This window comes from Urocampus carinirostris, chromosome 2 (assembly GCF_059441175.1).
Source record: "Urocampus carinirostris isolate Australia breed hairy pipefish chromosome 2, RoL_Ucar_1.0, whole genome shotgun sequence".
In the NCBI taxonomy this organism is placed as follows: Eukaryota; Metazoa; Chordata; class Actinopteri; order Syngnathiformes; family Syngnathidae; genus Urocampus; species Urocampus carinirostris.
Window position 1 is genome coordinate 27,499,712 of NC_142350.1, and position 14,813 is coordinate 27,514,524.

Genomic DNA, 14,813 nt, shown 5'->3' on the forward strand with positions numbered 1-14,813 from the left:
AATTGGGCGCCATGGCAACCGTGACAGTATGGTTTTTTGCCTTAATTAAATATATTAAGTGCCCCGTGGTAGGAAAAATTTAGTTCAATAATAAAACAAATACTGATTTATAGAATAAGCAAAAATACATGAACTTCGAAAAATAAAGTGTCATATTTATATCATTTTTTTCCCTTTTTTTCCTTTTTTTGTTCTTTGCAAAGGACTGGGCATAAAAAAAATATTGTGGTTTGGTCACTTTTAGTCTCTGTAGTTTGTCTTCCTTCTTTTTAGCACTCGTTTTTAGTTGCATGGCACAATAAAGCAACATCTATTGGTCAAATGATACACTATGTGCCTTCAATGCAAGTGCCTTCTGTGCAAATTATGGATCTATTTATTACTTGATTTATTTTCACATGAATTCTTGAAATTATTTTGGTTTTTAGATCTTATTTTGTGTAGCATTTTTTAAAAGATATTTGAGAACAGTGGATTTTTTTTTTTTTCAGAAGTTTTCTTGTGGCCCAACCTACCCAGACCCTAGCTCCAGCGACCCTCAAGTCAATTGACTTAAAGACCCCTGCTTTTTGATTGATATCTGTAAATGTCCTCAAAGGAGCTCAAAAGAGACAATAGCGTCCTGCTGAGACCACTGAAGTAAAAGAGCACTAGACAAAGAATATGCAGCTCGGAGGAGTGAACAAATGACACGCAGTTGACATGTCTGGATGAGGAAGTTGCGACGACCAGCACTGGGTGTGGCTGCTGGGGTATTACCTCATCAGCCTCTCGGGACCAAAAAGAAGAAGCCTGGTATATGATGGACAAGAGGATGAAGCTCTTGTGCGGATCGCCTCGAGCAATGGACGCAAAGGTAAGCGCTATCCAAACGAGCATGGCTGAATGATGAGGGAGATGTGACTAACAGGCGGGTCGCTAGGGAGTAAAAGCCTCAAGGGCCCTGAGGGGAGCGGGCCCCAGCTTTGACATATGCTATGCAGCCAGATGAAGATTGGCATGACCTTGCTAATGTGAGCTGTCAGCGCTCAAGGCAGCCGGATGCTTACCTGTCACAATCTCCCTCAGACAGGAGAACGAGATGCCACTAGGATAGGTCAAAGTTTCATTTTCACTTCGGGGTGGGGAAAAGATCACATTTCAGACCCAGGAATAAACTTTCTGCTATAACAAAACCTGTCAACTTCAGCCAATTGCTCCTCTCATTAATGATTGCAAATCACTTTATACAGGGATCGGGAACCCTTTGGACGCAAAAAGTCATCTTGGCAAAATATTAGGATTTGTTTTGAGAGACCGCCATACATTATAATTTAAGACAGATTTCTTCCCCAAAACCACCATACCTGCTCTCAAAACTGAGGTTAATTTTTCAGCTCATTTTATTTCACTGTGCATTAGATCTCTCATCTCATCTCATTAGCTGCAACGCTTATCCTCAGTAGGGTCGCGGGGTGTGCATTAGATGATTTGATCAAATTATTTTGCTCTCAAAACTGAGGGTAATTTTTCAGCTCATTTTATTTCACTGTGCATTAGATGATTTAATCAAATTTGTTTGATAATAATAATGCAAGAGCCTGCGTCCCATATCAACAAATATACCACTTTAAACCTGTCTTCCTCCCACAGCTTATGTTGGAATCATTTTGTCATAAATAATGGTTTCCAAACAAGGTGCAAGCAGTGTTTGTTTGTAAATATGTCACAAAAAAAGCAAACAAAAAGATATGTATGAATTTCCCTAGACCCTTACTGCTCATCCAATCAAATTGTTCTGTTTGCTTGACTAGCGTTTGTGGGTAATTACAGTTTGTTTTGTGGATTTTTATTATAGAGTGTCTCAACAGTGAAAATCATTTATTTAATGAGATACCATGTAAAGGATTCTTTAGCAATTTACAGCCAAAACTGGGTCTTTTGGTGCAACACTTTGACTATAAACTATAGGTAAAACTGAGTCCTTTATATACTGGACCAAACAATTGGTATGATCACAGCTGCTTTTGCAATGTATGCACCAAACCTGAAATAATTCAGCACCTTGAGAAAACTAAAATTACCTCAAATAGCTTATTTCTTGGTTCAAGCCCTTACCAATAAAATAATGTAGACATGTGGCTGTAATTTTAATGTATGGGGTCTTGTTGTAAATAAATTCACCCTTTTTGCATTTTAGCACAACCCAATACTTTCAATATTTTCACTCCCGAGGGGAACTGGTCTTAGTACCATCTCTGTAATGTGCTCGGGAAAAAGCTCTTAAGTCTTTGGTAGAATTTAGTAGATTTCTTTTAATGAGTCATATTTTTCTGAAGTAACAGTACCATTACCCAAGCAACATTTTTCGCTACTTTACCCACCTCTGGTGTATATCAACATAAACAAGTGAAGGATTTCCATTCCCTTAGACAAAAAAATTTGACACATTGTCCGATCCCACATTTTAATTGGCGACAGGTCCGCACTTGAAACACAAGCTGAAGTATGATCGATACCATCTTTTATCTGGAACCGGCGTTGCAAGCCCAGCTTGCAGCCTCTGTAGCTATTTGTGGGTATTTTTTGTTGCATTCTGAGACAAAAAAAAGTTGTGTTTTTTCCGATGTGTGCGTCTCTAAAAACAATGACATTTAAAGTGAAGAGCAGTTGTCTGCCACGTAGCAACAGAAGTGAGGGGGATGTTGCTTCAAAAAAGGAAGGACGGATACTAAATGTGGCATCGACCGCAAAGCAAACTTCCTGCCTTTTTTTTTTTTCAAATACAGAAGGTATTTGGAATAACGGCTTCCTTTTGAATTGCCCCAGCCAAATTTCCCCCTCACTGTGTACACAATCATATTGCATTGTGTATGATTCACAGAGTTTGTATTGTTTAGTCCTCTGCATGCCGTAACCGTAGCAACCAGCAATGATGGCTTAGCTGAGTACACATCAGGGGGCTTATGTGTTTTATCATAAGAATGAAACTATAAAATGGTTTTCAAAATCTTACTTGTAAGTTGTCATCCTTAAATACTCATTACTCGTGCAAAAGTAACTCATTGCATACTACTTGAAGTAACTTTTTATGCATCGTTTTTCCTCAAAAGTGTTTACACGTTATGTCTGGAGAAACTCATGGCACTACTAGTACTTATCAATAACTTCACTTAATTACTAAACACATAGGAGAAGTCAACCCAAAAACATTCTTCATTATTTATGATATGCTTCACCAATAGTCTGCCCTGAAAACTGTATGAATGAACAAACCTATGAATACATTAAGATGGCATATATTACATATCATTTGAAGTATTTTTCTTATTTTGTTATATTGTAACTCAGTTTTCTAGTAAGACAAGAATTAATTGTCAAAAAGACACATATTTTTTTAAATATTTTAACTTATTTTTCTGACAACATTGTCACGGTTGCCATGCTATCCAATTGGCCCCGCCCGTATGGCGCCAGCTGCGGCTCATTGACAGATTGGCTTCCCTGCTATTAAAAACCCAGTCCTTTCACTCTCTTTTTGTCAACAAACCTCTCGCCCGTAAGACGTGGGTACTGCATCAGTCCGGTTTCCTGTTGGTATTTCCTGTCCGGTATTGTTCCCGTTTATTTTGTCCTGTTTAATTTCGGTTTCCAGTTTCGTTCCCGTCTATTTCTGTCGTGGTTATTATTTTCTCCAGTTTTCATTCCTGTCTAGTTTGTCCTGTTTAATTTCGATATCCTGTTTCAATATCAATCCTGTCTGGCCCGTCCTGTACGGTATCGACCCCACCGTTCCGATATCTGCTTGGGCAAATGGTATCGATCTCGCCGGCCTCTGTCTTCCTAGCATTCCACGCCAGACTGCTGCCTGACGTGCATGACTCCCCATTTCCCGTAAAATAAATGGCTAGAAAACGGACACTAAAAATGATAAACAATCCCAGTCACCCTGCTCGCAGGTACTTTGATTACCTGCTGTCAGGTGCCGTCTTCGCTCCATTGCGAGCAAGACTTCACGTCTTAAAGAAAGTTTTTACCCTTCTGCTATCCGTATGTTCAACGGGAATTGATTTAGGTTATTGTGTATAGTATTGTTATGCCAATGGCGTTCCTCCGACCTATTCTACTCTAGTCTTGTTATTTACATATTCTTTCTTTTTAAACTATTCTATATAATTGCATTGTATTATACACTACAATATCTTTTTTACTCTATTCTTTTTATTCTTTTAAATCTTTTATTTTATCATTATTGAGTGTTCGCGTGTCAAATGATTTCTTGTATATATCATGTTTATGGTTTATACTGGCTGAATAAAATAAATACAATAAAATTGTGTGAGAAACATCACGCATTTGGGTCCTGATCCTGTTCCGGTTCTTGACATTTGATTATTTATGATATGCCTCACCAATGGTCTGACCTGCAAAATGAATGAATAAACAAACATATGAATACACAAATATGGCATGTATTATCTATCATTTGAAGCATTTTTCTTGTTTTGTGATATTGTAACTCGGTTTCCTAGTAAGACAAGAATTAATTGCAAAAAAATTGGTAAACTAGTCAAAAAGACATATATTTTTTTAGATTTGAACTTGTTTTTTTTGACAAAATAAGAAAACTCGCAGCACGGCGGCGCAGTTGTTAGTGCATGTGCAGCACAGTTCTAAGGTCTTTGGAACCTCCTGTGTGGGTTCAAATCCAGCTACCGGACTTCCTGTGCGGAGTTTGTATGTTCTCCCCCTGTTTGCCTGGGTTTCCTCCGGGCACTCCAAAGACATGCATTTCAGGTGAATTGGCCGGTCCCAATTGTCCCTAGGTGTGAATGGGCGAGCGAATTGTCTGTCCCTGTGTGCCCTGCGATTGGCTGGCAACCAGTTCTGGATGTCCCCTGCCCACTGCCGGATGATTGCTGGGATGGGCTCCAGCGACCCTATAAGCGGTGGAGCTAATGAGATGAGATGAGATGAGAATAAGAAAACTCATACCTATCACTCTAAAATATAATGCTTAAAAGGAGCAAAATATTCTTATTTTGCATTGAGCAAATATCAAGCTCATTTTAAGGACTCTTTTTTCATCTCTCATCTCATCAGCTGTACCGCTTATCCTTATTAGGGTCGCGGGGGGGGGGGGGCTGGAGCCCATCCCAGCCATCTCCGGGCAGTGGGCAGGGGACACCCTGAACTGGTTGCCAGCCAATCACAGGGCACACGGGGACAGACAACTCACTCGCTCAGTCACACCTAGGGACAATTTGGACAATTCACCTGAAATGCATGTCTTTGGAACGTGGGAGGAAACCAGAGTGCCCGGAGGAAACCCACGCAAGCACGGGGAGAACATACAAACTCCGCACAGGAAGTCTGGAGCTGGAGTTGAACCCACGACAGGTTCCCATGACATGAACTGTGCCGCACAAGCGCTAACCACTGCGCCGCCGTGCTGCACTATTTTTTCTTTTTTTTTTTTTTATTTATAAATATTAAACTAAGTAAACTAAGAAGAATAATGCCTAATTCTGCACAATTGCAGTATTTCCTGAAAATAGGTCAAATACTGTACATTATTAGTTATTTATTTATTGTAATTTTTTTGTGTGTATGAACATCACATTGTGATGTACTATTGCGTAATAATAAGATGAATTAAGCAGCCATTCTAACAATTTTTAGCCCGTGGCCATTTTTCCACCTGCTCCAGACTGAAATAGTTGCTCAGATAAAGAATTATCAATTATAATATTATTATATGTTGTTATTTATACCATTACAAAGGGTTTAATATGTTTGTGCATTTGACATGTTTTAACGACAATGCACTCTAATCAAGGTGTTGGGAACCTTTATGACCCAAAGAGCCATAACAGCAAAATATTTAGTTGTTTTTTGTTTTTGTTTTTGTTGGGGAGAGAGAGTGAGAGAGAGAGAGAGAGAGAGAGAGAGAGAGAGAGAGAGAGAGAGAGAGAGAGAGAGAGAGAGAGATACACCATACAGTAATCCCTCTGTTATCGCGGTTAACGGGGACCAAAACCACCCGCGAAAAGTGAAAATCCGTGAAGTAGTGACGCCCCTTCAAACATGCTTAAAAAAAAAAAAAAAAAAACTTTTTTTTTTAAATTATTTTATTTTATCTATTTTTTTTTTTTAGACGTGCGAAGCTTTGAACCCGTGAACGTGGAACCGCGAAGTAACGAGGTCCCACTGTATATTATATATATATATATATATATATATATATATATATATATATATATATATATATATATATACAAAAGCTATTTTTTCCGCACATTGTATTTCACTGTGTGATGTTATTTGATCAAATGTATTAGATAATAATTATGCCAAATACTGTGTCTCATATCAACAAATATACCACTTTAAACTTGTCGTTGAGGCTCATTTTGAACTTAATTTTTTTGTGAATAATAGTTACGGAACAAGGTGCAAGCAGTTCTTTTTTGCAAATGTCACAAAATACTGCACATGAAAAGTTACCAGCTGCACAGTATTTCCTTTCGTCTGAGAGAAAGAAATTGTGTGATTATCGAAGTAAAGATGATGCTGATTAAATAATCAATCTAAAATACAGTAGCTGAAAACGTATGCAATAGTGACACGATACTCCGTGACACATTTTAATAATCTAAAACCTTCTATATAAGGGATTTCTTAGCAACTTACAGCCAAAACGGGTTCTGTTGGTGTAACACATTGACTGCAAACTACGCTGAAAACGTTGCCTTTCATAGACTGGAGCAAACTAAAATGTAATAAATACTGTAGGTGCATTGGCTTTGAACACACCTAATTTGGATTAGGAAATTCAGAAGTGGAAAGACACATTTAAAATTAGCATGAGTAAATTGTATCTCCGAGCCGTATACGGCTCTCGAGCCATAGGTTCTTGACCCCTGCTCTATTATATTCTCTTGAAAGGCCAAGCTTGTGAAATCCACATTATTCAGAAAATAATTGAACTATGATCTATGTACAAATCAACAAATTATGTTCTACTCATACATTCATTTTCCAAACCGCTAATTTTTAGTACACTCACCAGTCTCTTCTTTAATTCCAACTTTATTTTTCTGTTTTTTGTTGTTTTATACATACCTTTTAAACAAATTGTGTTCATACTTAAATTGTCTCTTCTTTAATTCCAACTTTATTTTTCTGGTTTTTGTTGTTTTATACATACCTTTTAAACAAATTGTGTTAATACTTAAATTAACTGTTTTCTGATAAACAAGCAAATGGTCCGATGGAAGATTGGATTTGGCTGCTTGGAGTGGTTGCATTACCTAATCTGGCCGCTAGAAGCCCCACAAGCGGACCAAAAGAAAGCAGATTTTAATTTTGTTGGTTTTTATTTGGGGTGCCGTGGCATGCAATCTAGTTGAAGACACTCATGGAGGCCTGAAGTACATCAGTGTAAATTTTCCCCAACATTGGATCAGCTGTTTAGGAGCTTATAATTCACTTGCAAACACAAACACTTAAATTGGGATTTTTAAAGTGGTATGGAATTAGATTAAATAGAGTAGATCTAGAATAAAAAGATTAATAAATGTTTCACATACTTTAAAATTTTTCATTTTACTTCAGATTTGCATGGCTGTTATGGGTTTTCTGCTGTCAGGAATAATAAATGGTAAGTGACACTACTTTTCCTTATTACAAACTATACAAGTGGAAGATCCAGGTGCTGTACAATTCCGCTTGCCATTTTCCCAAGACACCTGCTAAGTATCTGAACCTGCTACCTACAGGGTTGTGATTGGTCAATCGTTTTTTTTATGCTAGATTATTAGCTTGAAGGGCCCCCAGTTTGATATGAATTTCTAAAATAGCAACTTAGCTAGATGGCTAAAAAGGTAGCTTGATAGTTAGTAAGAAATGTAAACAGGTAAAAAACTCAAATGGAACTAGATTGCTAGCTAAAAAAAGTTTGCTTCAATGTTAGCTAGAAAGATACAGGTAAAAACTAAGAGATAGATAGCTAAAAAGGTAGCTTGATAGTTAGGTAAACAGATAAAAAAACTAAAAAGGGGGCTAGATAGATAGCTAAGAATAGTTAAAACCAATCGAAATAGCCAGCTAGAAAGCTAAAAACACAGCTAACGATCTTGCTAAGAAGGAGGCCATAATTTAGCTTGATAACTAGCAAAAAAGCGAAAATGTTGGCTGGATAGCATGCGAAAAATGTTAAAAGTTTACTAAATTGCTAATGAATAAAAAGATAGCCAGCTACAAAACTAAGAAGGTAGCCAGATGTCTAGCTAAAGGAAGGCAATTTCTTTGTTAATACAGTTTAGAAATCCATAAATTGTAATTTAGTTTGTTATATTTCCTGTCGAATATATCGATAAAAAGATTAATAAATAAATTTGGTTAATGTATGAATAGATTTATCAGTCTACTCTCTTAATTAATTGCTTAAAAATACTTCACTATACTTTTGTCCATGAAGCCCATAAACTGGAATTTATTGATTTTATTTTATCATGTTATTGCTATAATGCTACCACATTATTAGCAGGTTAGTTATCACAAATAGAGTTAAATAGACTCAGTCAACCAGTTAAAAAAAAATCATTTTACAGGAAAATCAAAATGACCCAGCACTGGTCAGCTATTTTCATAGTAGATCCTCGGTCTCCTCAACTGCCCCCAGCGGGCACCACGTTGGAGACCCCTGCTCTAAAGAGTCCACGTTTTTGACAGTATGTTGTCGTAAACTGGAAGGTGCTGAGAGCTCCAGTTTGCAAACAAAAGCTCTCCTGTGCCTTGAGTGGTCCACAACAATCCTGCTCTGTGGTCACTTTCATGAGAGACACGTTTGTGTACTGTAACTCCACCCCACTCTCAGGACTATTACTTGGACATACTGTAAGGCCGTTCTGCCCGACATGGACAGAATCATTATCACGCGGTTGCCGTGTCAACAGATCACAACATTGTGTTTAACACAAAACGCTTCTTTGTTCTTCTAAGGGAGATTGTTATGAAACGCATTCCACTATGAGCACTACTGTCTTCTCTCCACAGGGACGGAAGCTACCACAGCTATACCTTACAGTCCAACACCTGGTATGTTGATTTATTCTGACAGTCATGTAATCAGTCGGTGGCATTGTGATTTATTGAACAAACTCGGTGTAACAGAAAAAGGACATGAGCTCTGGAGTACTGCTCGCCCGATTGTGATCACCCTAAATCAGAGCATCACCACTCTCAACCCATTCAATATCAGCAACACGAAACCTGAAGTCAGCACTCACGCAGGTATTTTGGTTCTATCTATCTATCTATCTATCTATCTATCTATCTATCTATCTATCTATCTATCTATCTATCTATCTATCTATCTATCTATCTATCTATCTAGACATCTATCTAGACATCTATCTATCTATCTATCTATCTATCTATCTATCTATCTATCTATCTATCTATCTATCTATCTATCTATCTATCTATCTATCTATCTAACTGTCTGTCTGTCTGTCTGTCTGTCTGTCTGTCTGTCTGTCTGTGTATGTTAATGTGCAGAATGTCTCTTTCCACGGATGGTTCTGGTCACCAATAACCGTAAAAACCGAGGGATATCTGTATTTATTTTCATTTACTTCTTGGAGTTTTACTGCCTTATTAAGTTTATTGCATGTTTTCTGGTGGACATAGTAAGTTTCATGAAACTATTTCTGAAGCCTGGCGGTTTAATAACCCAAGTCAAAGCCAATATTAGTTTAAAAATGTAAACTTGGGAAAATTTCAGAAGCAAAAAAAGTATTTTACATAGTCTAGAGCAGGTTACCGCAATAATAATAATAATACCCCGCAAAACAATGAGAAGGAGCTAACCGTCTAACTTGTTTTTCAGCCATCTTGTTTTTCAGCCATCTTACTATTTAGGAAAACTGAGAGTTGTATTGCTAGAAAAGTAGCTTGTTAGCTATCTATCAACTATAGTAATTAATGGAATGTAATTTAGCCAAATTCAGGTTGTACCCAAATCTTGCACAAAATATTTCATGAGAAGAGTGAACAAAACATGTTTTAAATGTATGTACTCTCCCTCTAATGTGACTGTAAGTGCACACAAATCTTAAGAAATCTTTAAAACAGTTCAGCAATTGAACACAAATGCATATTCAGTCCCATAGTGCATTTTGTATTCAAGCCATTGAAAAAAAATTCTGATCACCTGTTGATAATCAACCCTGTGCAGTATTTATATGATATATGTGGCAAACAAGATAGTGTGCTGGCCATCTTTGCACCCATTTTTGAATGGTGAATTAAAATTTTCCTGAGTGCACAAAGAAGTGTTGTCCATCCATCTATCCATCCACCAAACCATCCACCCATCCAACTGTTTTTTGTGTGTGAATGTCTGTGGTCCTGTAGTTTCCAGTGAAGGGACAACAGTGCTGACATCCACATCAGGTAATACTGTAATCTCTTTTCTATAATTTATTGTATGTTAGGAGCACCTGCTGATAGAGCCATTGGGTCTGTTTGCATGCAGACAATAGTATGTATGCCGCTATTCGGGTTATGTAAAGCCAAGTAAATCTGAATTCAGTTTTAGAGATTATAGTGTATGGGTGTATGATATAATTGGACACTCCTGTGCCTAGTTTAACAGTTGGGTTATCAAAAGGCAAACATTGCTATAAATAACAGATGTATTTTAAATCGTATGCTTATATTCTTCATATGCTACTGGTAGAAAAAAACTATAAAAACAAATTCACACTGAATTTTTTTCCTTCCTTTGACAGCCTCACAGACATCCTCATATGCCACCACAAAGACAACCCCTAAAGACAAGACACGTCAACATCCTGCCTGGGGTAGCCACACATTTTCTTTCTCCAACGTCACTTTGATTGCCCCGAGCGTCGACAGTTTTACTGGCATTATGTGTCAGACTGACAATCTTACCATTCCCTCCCTTCCAAACAAAACTCAAGGCAGACTGTAGGTACAGAGTACCTCACCTCTTTTCTTGCCTGAAGATTTATGTTCGATTTTACCTTTGCGAGAGAAGATCAGATGTTTGTGATACACTGTCATCAATGTGTCAGCCGGGCAACAAAATATGTCACCACCAGGTGGCTCTTCTCCAGTTAATTCATTTTTCGCCACTTACTGTCTTAACTTACTTTTCCTTTTTTTGCAGACCCAGCTTGGGATGAAGATTTCACATATGGTACGAACTCATTGACTTACCTCAACTTTAGAATAGAATAGTTTTTATTGTCATTCATCATAACATAGTGTACAATTTTTAGAAATACATTAGCTGTGACACCCCAAGTCAAGTCGTTTTCATTTGTATAGCCCTTAATCAAAAGAAGCCTCAAAGGCCGAGTTTCATCCTCACTGGAATCATTTTGGGGTACCACGAATTATGTAAGACACTGACATAACTCCATCCAACAAAGGCCCCCAACTGGGGTTTGAACTGGGCATAGGTGTATCCAATTGTTTCACACCCTTGCCTAATTTTCCAAAACACTTTAAAAAGACATTTTGAACATTACTGGCTGTCGGGTCATTGTTTAATATGATTTCCACCACAATAATGCCTGGTTTGTTTGTGTTTTGTTTCTGGTTTCTTTATTACTTTGCTCCATGTATTTACCAGTTATGGTTTTGGTCTTTGTTTCTGGCTTGAACATTTCTTTGTTAAGTCAACCCATCTTTGTTGGCCACTTGGTACCTTTGCTTGTGTTTAAATTCAATTGCTTCTCTTTAGCACCCCTGCCTCGACTTCCTCTGTATGCTGACATCGGAGAATATTGATACTGGAAAATGAACCAGTATTGGTATGATGCCACAATGTCAGTGTTGTTTTGAAATATGAGTGAAGTGAAGTTTTATCCTGACAGCTGAAGGAGAAGTACATCCCGATGTCTCGCTGTGTGTTCTTTTCCGGGACCAGACTGAGTGTCCGGACTTTAAAAAAATAGACCTGGAGAAAAGCAATGCAGTTGAGGGCATTGTTTTTACAAAGTTTCAAAATAAAGATAAAACCAGAGTGCACTCCAGATTAATTGATGGAGATGGCTTCACCAAGAATGTCTCTGGCCCTCTCGTACAGTGAGGAATATTTGCAAAAAAATTGAACTTGCAGCACAAACACAGTAAGAACTCACATTACAGGGTAAAAAGAAGTCCCTGTACAAGAGATCAGCACACAGCTGAACCTTCAAGGTTGTATGATAAGACCCTTTCTGGGGACTGATTTGATAGAATACATTATATATATATATATATGTGTATATATATATATATATATATATATATATATATATATATATATATATATATATATATATATATATATATATATATATATATACGAATATAGCTATATATAAAAACGAATATAGCTGGAAAACTCATGTGATAGTGAGAGCTTACTCAGTGACCTATTTTAATTATCTAACACAACCCTAAGCATCACATGAGAAATTACTCAGTTTCTATTGTACACAGAATTAACGTACTACTGAGAGCCAATAAATAATCGCTCCAACTTGCTCAAGTATGCTCAGTTCATGACAATAATTGAGACTGCCAATTAACTTTCAAACAACATTAAAAAAACTCACTCATTTCCTATTGTTGCTTTGTTTAGATTATCAAACCCTGCAAGTGACGGGGCTGTCCATCGCGGCACTTCTTTTCCTGATTGGCCTCATGGTCTTTGGCTGTAAGTCGACGTTAAAATGTGATTTCTTCTAATAGCCATCATTAAATTCAACTTTTTCCTTGCTCTGTGGCCTAGGCGGCAAGGTCTGTCGGCTTCCTAAGTGCCACAAGAGGTCATCAAAGTAAGAATTTCATTTCATGTTTCTCGCTAATAGAAGAACACATCAATCACTTGCTTCCTGATTTCATTAAGAAAATGCAAAAAGAAAAACTGATTTTGGGGTGGAAAAAATACAGAACCAATACAGATGAAAGCTTGCTGCTTAAATCACAGCCGAGGTGGAGTAATTCATATCACACCACCGGATGACATACTGCACACTATCAATCACTTGGCTCGACACTACAAGAGTGCTGACTAAGATGTTTGCAATGATTAAGTGATTCGAATCATGATTCTTAACTGCGACTGCAAAAAATAGCAGGGGTCACAGCTTTCAAATGTTTGAAATGTTGACTGCTATAATAATCCTTGTGTTTTTAGGTCATACAGAGTGCAGAAGCAAACAGAGATGCCATCTTAAAGTCTACGACTACTACACGACTCAAACCTGGTCTTACAGGTCAAATTGACAAACACAATATGTTGTCTATTTATGAGCCTACACTTTAAAGAAAATTATTACAGTTGGCAGTTTTATGATGAATCACATAGGCCAGACATGTTAAACATACCTTCAGATCATCTTCCTCCCCTCAGCTTACTTCACCCAATGCTCCATGGGAAGCAGAGCTTTAAGCCGCTCTGCCCCCCAGCCCTGAAACTCATTACCACCGGAATTTTGCGACGTTGTTCACCTTCAAATCCGGACTCAAATCTCACCTCGTCAGACTTGCCTTTTCTTGACCATCTGACTCACATACCGCCCACTTTGCACTCCATTGTGTTTTTTTTGCTATTGATTACTTGCTTGTTTTACTCTTCCTTTATTTTTGCTTTATTGTTGTGTCTTACTATATGTACAGCGACCTTGGGTGTCCTGAAAGGCGCTTCGAAGTACAATTTATTATTATTATTATTATTACTAATTATATTATTGTTATTTAGTCTGGCAAGCTATTAATTTTTGAGTATGTCAAAAAGGAAGCCAGATTTTTTGGGGGAGAGCCACACCATATAGTTTAAGGCAAAACTTAACAAAAATAATAAACCCGCTCTCCAGGCAAACGCTGATTATCATAAACAACGGTATTAAAACTAGGTGTTATGTATACAGATATCCAGCCAGCCCTAATCTAATAAAATTGCACTGGGTGCTTGGCTGGCATTTTTAGCTGTTTCCAGTTTGTTTTGTAGGTTTTCATCATTAATTGTCTCAATAGAAAATATACATTGTTCAATGAGTTTCCATAAAAAGATATATCAGAGTCGTATCGCCCCAAAAAAGTTTTTTGGGTGCAACACGTGACTAAAAAAATGTAGTTGAGATTTGCCCTATATATTCTGGACGGAACCAAGCACTTGCTGCGTTGCTTTGGCTTTGCATCTACTAAAATTGGAAAATATCAGAGGAAACTGCTTTGGCCATTGTTTCAACTCTTGAGCCAGATTTACTCACGAACAGAACCATATCTGGTTCACGAGCCAAACATTCTGGGCCCCTGCTCTAGGTTATTACTACAAAAAGTGATGATGTTTTTTCAAATAAATGCAAACCAAATGTTGTCTGTGGCAGCTAGAAAACATTATAGAGTTTGTATAGCATGTTCTGGTGGTTCAGGTGTAAAACTGCATTCACTCAGCTGTTGAAATAAACCAGTTAACACAATCAATGCCAAACATGAACTTTTTTCTTTCCTTATTGTTTGTGAATCAATGTGTTGTGCTTAGAAAAAATCCATTGTTATTTGTGATTATAATATGCAGGGTAGGTTACTAATGTAGGCTGAATAATAATGCTTAATACAAAAAAAGAAAGCTAACATTTGGAGTTGACATTCTTTGACTGCACTGACCCGCCTCAGAACACAAAGTCAGTAACTGAGTTTGACGTCCCGACACAGGCTGTCTGAATATTTTGATGCTAATAAATAATGTTACCTTTAACCTTTTATGAGAACAAAAATGCAGACATGTGAAAAACAAAAGAAAAACA

The 14,813-nt window shown here is 37.4% G+C and overlaps 1 protein-coding gene across 1 annotated transcript; it reads left to right on the top strand.

The window, feature by feature from the left end:
- The first annotated feature begins 724 nt into the window (after positions 1 to 724).
- Positions 725 to 14,413, top strand: fxyd5 (FXYD domain containing ion transport regulator 5). Its single transcript, XM_088327888.1, has 10 exons — positions 725 to 856; positions 7,597 to 7,642; positions 9,040 to 9,081; positions 9,157 to 9,276; positions 10,402 to 10,440; positions 10,779 to 10,850; positions 11,180 to 11,209; positions 12,644 to 12,718; positions 12,794 to 12,839; positions 13,202 to 14,413. Exons 1-10 carry the CDS (start codon positions 800 to 802, stop codon positions 13,239 to 13,241), a joined length of 567 nt encoding a protein of 188 aa, XP_088184014.1. The 5' UTR covers positions 725 to 799; the 3' UTR covers positions 13,242 to 14,413.
- The last annotated feature ends 400 nt before the right edge of the window (positions 14,414 to 14,813 follow it).

Coding starts and splice junctions, on each gene's coding strand:
- fxyd5 (XM_088327888.1), top strand. CDS start 800: ATGATGGACAAGAGGATGAAGCTCTTGTGCGGATCGCCTCGAGCAATG. Junction 7,643..9,039: donor GCTGTCAGGAATAATAAATG/GTAAGTGACACT, acceptor TTCTCTCCACAG/GGACGGAAGCTACCACAGCT. Junction 12,719..12,793: donor TGGCCTCATGGTCTTTGGCT/GTAAGTCGACGT, acceptor TCTGTGGCCTAG/GCGGCAAGGTCTGTCGGCTT.